The sequence below is a fragment of the Poecilia formosa genome, unplaced genomic scaffold (assembly GCF_000485575.1).
Source record: "Poecilia formosa unplaced genomic scaffold, Poecilia_formosa-5.1.2 Scaffold29, whole genome shotgun sequence".
NCBI lineage: Eukaryota > Metazoa > Chordata > Actinopteri > Cyprinodontiformes > Poeciliidae > Poecilia > Poecilia formosa.
Genome location: NW_006799968.1, coordinates 3,538,491 through 3,547,029, shown reverse-complemented (window position 1 = coordinate 3,547,029; position 8,539 = coordinate 3,538,491). Strand labels below are relative to the sequence as shown.

The following is an 8,539-nucleotide window of genomic DNA, read 5'->3' as shown; positions in this document are numbered from 1 at the left end:
ACCAACATGCAGCTGTCACTGCCACTGGGATTAATTTGTTTGAGTAAAACCCTCCAACCAGGGGCTTGAAACCGACTCTAGAACACCACAGAAGGTTCTTCAGTTCTAAACAATAATAATACAAAAAATAATCTAAATAATAATAATTTAAAAAATATAATATTCTGACATCTACAGTCTCGGTTTGGAGACGTCGCTTTCATGAAACATCAAGTGAAATAAACAAAGTACACTTTATGTATAAATCTTGAGTTATAATTTAATAAGGTACCAATATGTTAATTTTCACAGTACATCAGAGTGGTTGTCAGAAAAAAGAAAAAAAAAACACAAGGGAACACACACACACACACACACACACACACATACATACATGCATACACATGTGCGCACACAACACACGCACACACACATTCGTACCCTTTGAAAGGAGCAGGTTGTGCAAGTGAGTGGCCTGGGTTCATGTAAACACATGATTCCCATCAAGTCCATTTGTCTCTCGGCCCGGGAAGATGTTGCTCTTTAAAAATCTCTAAGACAACCAAAAAAAAAAAAGAAAAAGGGGGAAACACAATATTTGGTAATGTAATCATCAATAATCTCCTTGTGCCATTGTTTGTTTGCTTTTTTCTTTTTTGTGTGTGAGTGAAATAAGCATGACAGGGAGTGGGGTCTGAGTGTAAACCCCTCTGAGTAGAAAAATACCCGGCACCTTCCTGACGGTCAGCCTCACTCAGCCGCAACATCTCAGGAGCAAACTGAACATATCTGCTAAAACCCAAAAGAAATGAACCGCTTTTAACATCGTCACAGAAGGCAAACAGTCATATCTGCACAGTCGTGAAAAGAAGAATGAGGAAATTTGGCCAAGAAGTATCTACAATTTTTTTTTTTAACAAGAGAATATTTTTGTAAAAAAAAAAAAAAGGAGTAATCTCTCTCTTAAAAAAAGAGCAATTTCATAACCAGGACATAACAAAACAATTAACCACTAAATCAGAGCTTTAGTGTGGAAGGTTCAAAACAAATGCTGTAAATATTTCCATTTTTCACTGAGTCCAAAGTGCTTTTTTTTCTGGAAGGTATGAAATCAACAAGAACAGAGACAAAAATCAAATAAAAAACTTAGAAATAAACAGATCAACACACAAGAGGCTCCCTGCAGTTTCCTCATTGACCGTGGGCAAAAAACGACAAGCAACATTTCGAAAGCAAAAGGATCGGAAACATAATTTACAAGCACGATAAATATACACAGAGGTCCAATAAATATCGTTTTGTTAAAGCGTCCATACACCGTCACAATTACAAAAAAAAGAAAAGAAATAACAGTCCAAAGTAAGCAGTCAACTTGTGTCGTGTCTGTTTTTTTATTCTGCCTGTGATTTGAAATCATTTCCTGTTCTTCATTTCGTTCAGGACCCTTTTTGTAAAATAAGGCAGACCGCTGATATTAATTAGTAGAATTACATGATGTTTTTTTTTTTTTTTTCACCTTTAATAATCTCATTCCTCTGGCAGAGAATTTTGGGTTACATGGGGGAAAAAAAAAACAAAACAAAACAAAAAAACCCCAAATCACTCGATTGGAGATGTAACATTGTAGCCTTCTGCCTACTGGATGGGCATGTACGGCCAGCTGAAGCTGCTGCCGGACAGCAGCATGTCCCTTATCAGCGTCTCGATGGGCGTCTTCCCCACCAGGCGCACGAAGAAGAGCTGCTCGATGACCGAGGAGGAGACGGTGCGCAGCGAGGGCAGGCGGAGCAGCAGCTTCCCAAACCGGTTGGGCTGGTTGGGGTACTGACTCCTCACGTACTCCTCCAGCGCGCACTGGGACTTCTCCTGGAGGCTCTCCACGTGGGCCACGTCTGACAGGCCGCAGGCGTCTGGGCCGAGAGGAAACACAAGGAGAGAAAAAAAAAAAATCAGGACAGGTGGTTTCATTTACAGAAATGCACTGATCCGATATCGATATCTGTGATTTCTGCACCATTTAAAGGAGGATTTATTGTAGTTTATATTTTTCATGTTTGATCAAAATAGTCAACCTATTGATTTTGTCAGTTTCAGTTTCTTTCATATTTATTTAACATCGGCTGTTATAGTCCTACTTGCACCGACAGGACAAATTGAAGTTGTTTTTACATGTTTGACCAATCTTGTGAAACTATTGGTGTATTTAAATGAGCTGTACTGGTGCAGAGATATTAATCACATTTGTAATTCAGTACATTTATGTTGTGTTTTAAGTCAATTCAGCACTGTTTTTTCTGTATCGGATCGGTAGCGGCCAATGCTAAATTTCAGATATCGGGATCGGTACTGGAAGTGAAAAAAGTGGATCGGTGCATCCCTGTTAAACAACAGCTAAAAGTGAAGAGAGAGTTTCCGTTTTCACCTAATTCTGCAGCTCAGAAAAGGGCAGAAATAAGTAGGATCTGTCTTTTGTGTTGTAACGTTTATTAGAGAAGAGGAATGTGGCATTCACTAGCATGCCCAGGTACACAATGAGGCGAGGAATGCTAAAGATCTTTAACTCTGCTAAAACATCCTATTACATTTCAGGGGATCAAAGCAGGTTAAAAAAATAACATAAAATAACAGCCACTGAGACGGAAAGAGCAACTCAGTCGTGGTCAGGTAACAACCTGACATGTAACAGCGAAAGGTTCAATCATCCGTGCTGTGGGTGGTGAAAAGGAGTTCATCTGTCTCCTCAGTCCAACGCTTCCTGCGATCAAAGATGACGACGGTGCTCTGCTAAAACCTCCAAAATCGTCGCAGAGGAATCCAGCAGAGCCATGTCTGGCAGAGCGGTGCTGCTGCACTGGATCAAATGTTTTGCTTCTGCAGCTTGCCGCCACTGCAGTGCTGCAGGCCGCGTGGCAGCAGGGGTTAAAGAAAGGCTACTGTGTCCCAGTTTAAGGACACGTGCTCAGATGTGCTCATGGGGACCGAAATAGACCTAGAGAGAGGAGCTTCTTTTATTTTTCACTCCGCTGCTGCTGCTGGTTCCTTTCGATCCAGCGGCTCAGTCGTTAAAAGGGGCTGCATGAGAGCTGGGAGTTTAGCTGAGCACAACCTGTTTGTGATTATCTTAATTTTTTTTTATACTTCAAAGTATTTGTGGAATTAAAAACAATATTTAAAATGTAACGGTTAAGGATCACACAAAGTAAAATGTAATTACTGGAGCCGGCTCCTGGAAAACAGTTCATCACCACTTGATTTGAGGATGCAGGATTACGTTGTTGACTGTCGGACGACACAACCTCCTTTAGGGGTTTATGAAGATATATTTTGATCGCTATGAGTTTAAATCTCATTTGGATGCTACGGAGATTCAAAGCAGCTTTTCAGAACTCTTTCATTTCCTTTCGAGTCTTGGATAAACAAATATTTAGTACACAAGGTGCTAAAGGAGTAGAAGTAAACAACACTGTAAATAACATCAGTAAAGCAAAAAAATAAATAAATAAATATTAACGCCCATGTGAGATTAAGACTTAAAATGATCCTCATTCACACTAAGTTCCTGCCAGGTTGTTCTGTAAGAATGTGGGTTTTATTACTGTGTCTCTTTTATTTTATCTTGAATGTATGTTTTTAACATGGAAGTATGTTAAAAAATCATTTCTGTCACATTTTGGACAGACAATAAAGTTTAATTTAAACAGATATCTCTTGAAGGAATATCAATTTTTAGTAGTTTACATATATTTAATTTGATTAAATAAAAAAACACTGCATGTTAAAAAATATTAATACCCTTCTAAATAATTAACATTAAAAAACTAAACTCTTCTTAACTGCTGACTGTCTTTCTGCATGTTTTGACTTTGTCTTTGATGTTGGAATGCCTCTTTACCATTACCCTAATCTTTAGCCCTTCTCCTAAAATGGGACTCCAGCACGTTTCTGTCACAATAAAAACCTTAACAGAATTTCAAATAATTACTTTAACTTACAGACGAGTAAGCGGTTAAAACTAAATTTGCCAAGTTTTACGTCTCATAAAGATCCAAGTTGCTAATCATGTTTAAAGTTTTTTTCCCCATGCTTTTTACTCGTAGCAATGTGCTGATTGTTGTTTATTTTATTCACAGTAATGGTGGTTGTGTTTAATAACTCATTTTCCTCGTTGTTCAAATGTCCAGTTTTCCATAAAATCCTTACTCCAGTCTGTACTGGAGTAAATATTCCGAATATATTTACCTGTGGTGAACAGCACGACGGCCTTGATGCAGCTGTACTCCGCTGAATCCACCTGCAGCACCTTCAGCTTCTCCACCTGCTCCTGGAAGACCCGGATGTGATCCATGAAGGCCACCACCCGGTCGGCGGACATCGGGGACGCGTGGAGGCCCGCGGCGGCCAGCAGCGGGGCGACGTGGACGGGCATGGAGCACTGGGCGGCGTTCAGCACGAACAGCTCGCTCCAGGTGAGGCGTAGGAGGGCCACCTGGTCCGGCACCTGCAGGTCCGGGAAGAACGGGATGTTCCGGGCCCACTCCACGGCGCTGAAGAGCATCCGCGCCGCCAGTTCGCAGATGTTCTCAATCCCCATGATGTTGTTGTTCTGCAGGCACTGGGAGCCGAACCGGGAGGTCGGGTAGGGTTCGGCCCGCAGCAGCAGGGAGATGTACCCGGACAAGTAGGAGTGGCACTGCAGAGGGTCCCCGTTCGTCAGCGCGAACTGTCCGTGGTAGGACTGCGTGGGTATCCTGCCCCTTTGCACGGCTGCAACGATAAGCAGCAGAGATGTCACGTCAAACTAAAACAGACTACCAATGCAGCCCAGCTGACATTTAAAGAACAGCCCGCACTTGGGGATCTTTCATAGCAACAGATGCCACTGAAAAGCAACGGGACATACACGGTCTCTTCTGTCCACTCCGGTTATTTCTACAGTCGGCAGTGGGAAGCTAAATTGCAACGAATAATAGTTTTAGACAGCTCCTGGTCAGAAATGTCACATTCAGGATTGTGACATGGAAAAAAAAATCCAGATTATTTGTAGGCCGCGACCTGCACGTAGTAGCGGGGGTTTCTGTTGGCCTTAGCGGTTATTTCAGTTTGTCTATAACAATTAAAACTGAGTCATAAACTAGCATATATTCAGCTGGAAATATTTGTCTTCGGTCTTAAATTGAGAAAACCACTTTTTGGGGTATATCTGTTTGGAATATGATCCAAATTTTAAAAAGAGGAATTTGAATTTATAATGTAAAAATAATCAAAATAGGAAAGCCTATAACTAGCAACACTATGCTACAGTAGGCCACCTCTGAGTCTGTATGACCTGCATACATTATAAATGTTGACACGGATTTTACATAAACCCACAAAATGCAGCTGTTTTATTTTTTTACTCGCTCTTTAAAGCTGAAATCTCAACAAAACTAATAAAAAACGTCAAAATTACAAAAAAATAAATTATCACAGTTTCGCTGCCGAAAATGAACTTCTTACAATGTCAAGGTTCTCTTGTTGTTTCACCCAGCTGACCGTGAAGGCAACAGGGATAGCTTATGTTAAACATGCTACAGGATGCTAGCTGGGACATTATTTCACACCCCGTCTGTTTACACTGAAATGCACAGTAGCCCACTAGCTGTGAGATAAAGATGGATAAAATATTCTAGGAACACAGGGAACGGAATAAAATGGGTTTTATCCACGCTATCAGAGCCCCACTATTTGCTTTTCACAAATGTGTTCCATTAAAGAAATTCAGCTTTCTAAAAAATATTGGACAGTAGCACCCAAAGCCAGTTAATGTAAGTCAGTGCTAGTATTTTTAAATTTTTTTGCAAGACAAAAATATATAAAACGTTATTGGTGAAATAAAGACTGAATATATATTTTAAAAATACATTTGAGACAAAATTAGACTACAACAAATGCTCTATTAAGGCTATTTACTTTTGAAAAGAATAGAAGCTAATGGTAAAATTTTTAACCAGCTATGACATAAAGACTTATAAGATATTTTAGAAAGGATCAAATAGGTTTTCTCTACAATTGGACAAATTATCACACAATATTTTTTTAAATCAGAAAATTCAAGTAAAAAAACAAACTAACAAATAAAATTAGCCAATACTAGCTCATATTTGCCAATACTAGTAATTTTACAGGGGGGAAAAATGCATGACTTATGCATGGGTGGAATTATATTTCAGACACACAATGGGATGAATATATTCACATAACATCACAACCCAGACTAGTTCAAACAAATGCTAGGCTACACAAATGTTGGGTCAATAATATTCAAGTTTGAAAATAATACCAGCAGCCAATATTGGTATATATATTAGAAAAATATACTGACTTTGAAATAAAGGATATATTTAATAATACCAAATATTTATAGAAAAATAGGTTTAGGTTAATAGCCACTATTAGCTAACTGCCTACTAGCTAGTATTAGCAATTTTTTCAGTGACAAAAACAGAAAAACATTCTCCTGATATAAACGCTTTTTTAGAAAGGCAATGAGGAGCATAAGTAGGTTTTCTCCACTATTACTGCCCAAAGCAAATATTTTTTTTTATGTTAATAAATGTTATTCTAAACACATATTGCGTTATGCAAGTGTGCGTTTATAAGACGCGTGCGTTACGGTAAGTAGACGGATGAATAAAAGCAGAGTGGATAATGGGAAATTGAGTTTCCGTCTGTATTCTGCCGAGCTTCAAACAAAAGGAGGGCGGCAGGCCGTACCTTCCCTCCTCATGCCGACTTTGAGGCATTTCTTGAGGCGGCAGTACTGGCACTGGTTGCGGTGGTGCTGGTCCACGGGACAGTTCCTGTTGGCCCTGCAGGTGTACGTCAGGTTCCTCCTGACGCTGCGTTTGAAGAAGCTCTTACATCCCTCGCACGTGAACTGTCCGTAGTGCTTCCCGCTGGATTTGTCCCCGCAGACGATGCACTCGATCTGCTGGCTCTGCTGTTTGTCCATGGAAGAGGAGGAAGAAGAGGAGGAGGAAGAGGAGGTGCTGTTGTTGTTGTTGTTGTTCGTGGAGGAGGTGGTGGTGGAAGTGGACGCGGCGGAGGCGCCGGATAGATTGGGCGGCGGTGCTCCCTGAGCCGCTCCTGCCTGGGGTATTTCCAGAGAGGCCGCTGAGTTCATGTGTCCCGTCAGCTCACCGGGAAGGGACAGAGGTGCCACTTGGGACACCGGGGAGGAGAGAGTCCCCTGGGAGTCCCCGACGCCCTCCGTGGTTCTCCACGCTACCATAGCCATACCGACAGTCTCCAAAACTTTGCACAAGCAACTTTAATTATTTTTTTTAACCGAAATTTTTAACACACGCGATTTCAATCTCTTAAAGAAACTCCGACATTTTTTTTTTTTTTTACAAAAATTATAGTCACATTAGATGCTTTGAAACAGCCTTCATTGGATCACCGAGGTGCAACACTACTAATAATGTGAGACTAAAATAAACAGTCGTTGAAAATCCAAAAAGACCGCTTCACTCAGAGCGGTCTGATGCGCTCCAACATCCAGGAGGTAAAAAAAAAAAATCAACAGAACCGAAATCCACAGGAAAGCGCGGCGTTATTCCACAAACGGATCCCCTCCAGTCCGTGTGTCCAGCTATGATGAGCAGAATGCCTTGCGAGCGGATCTTTCAGCAGAGATGGAGTCACCGGACCAGGCTCTCCAGACGCTCCCTGCTCTCCCGATCATCCAGAAGTTACATTAAAAAGACAACGGAGGAGGAGGAGAGAGAGATATAGAAGAGAGAGAGAGAACGGAGGAGGGGGTGAGGATGAGGGGGATGAAGCGGTTCTTGATGGATGGTGATTTTGATGATGCTTTGCAGAGTGTAGGAAAGAGAGACATCCGCACGTCACCGCGGCTTGTTTACGTAGACTCAGGGAGGGGCGGAGTCATCGCGAGGAATGGCCGGCCTGGCAGCAGCTGTGCGGGGGCTTGGGATTTGCATAATACGGGGGCGTCCATATACCTTCGTCCGTCCTCCGTTTTGTCACTGTTGCGGGTGTGTTTGTGTGTGCACTTGTTCTGGCTTTTTTAGCTGCAACACCTGCTGTCAAAGCGCATCTCCTTTCTGGAGCAGACGTAGTATTTATTTATTTTTATTTTTTTAAAGGAAAGCCCATTATTTCCTAAATGAACGCAAACACTTCTGGCTATGGAGAGACTGGGCAGTCAGAAGCTCCTAACTGCAGCTGTCGGATGCCACCTAGTGTCATGAGATAATTGCACAGAGACATTAATTCACGGAAAGAGCCGAATGAACTGCTTTCACTGAAGTGAAACAGTTCAGAGCAAGTTAAAAATGGATGTAATCCTCGTTGATTGTCGCGACCATTTTTAATCTTTATAGTCATGGAGAAGGTCACCTCGGTGTAAAATGCCCCCCCAAAAAATCAGATTTTGCTGCAGTAATCTTATGGAATTTTAAAGAATTAGGACTTTTATTGGCTGTTTTTAATCAGTGTGAGAAAAAAAACTTAAGTAAAATTTTTATTTTTTTAACACCACCACTTGGGGCACATG

The 8,539-nt window shown here is 41.3% G+C and overlaps 1 protein-coding gene across 1 annotated transcript; it reads right to left on the bottom strand.

Moving 5' to 3' along the window:
• Positions 1-241: 241 nt before the first annotated feature.
• On the bottom strand, positions 242-7,862 carry LOC103136019 (COUP transcription factor 2-like). Its single transcript, XM_007549091.2, has 3 exons — positions 6,733-7,862; positions 4,219-4,743; positions 242-1,889 (listed from the first exon to the last, which is right to left on the bottom strand). Exons 1-3 carry the CDS (start codon positions 7,253-7,255, stop codon positions 1,615-1,617), a joined length of 1,323 nt encoding a protein of 440 aa, XP_007549153.1. The 5' UTR covers positions 7,256-7,862; the 3' UTR covers positions 242-1,614.
• Between the last annotated feature and the right edge of the window lie 677 nt (positions 7,863-8,539).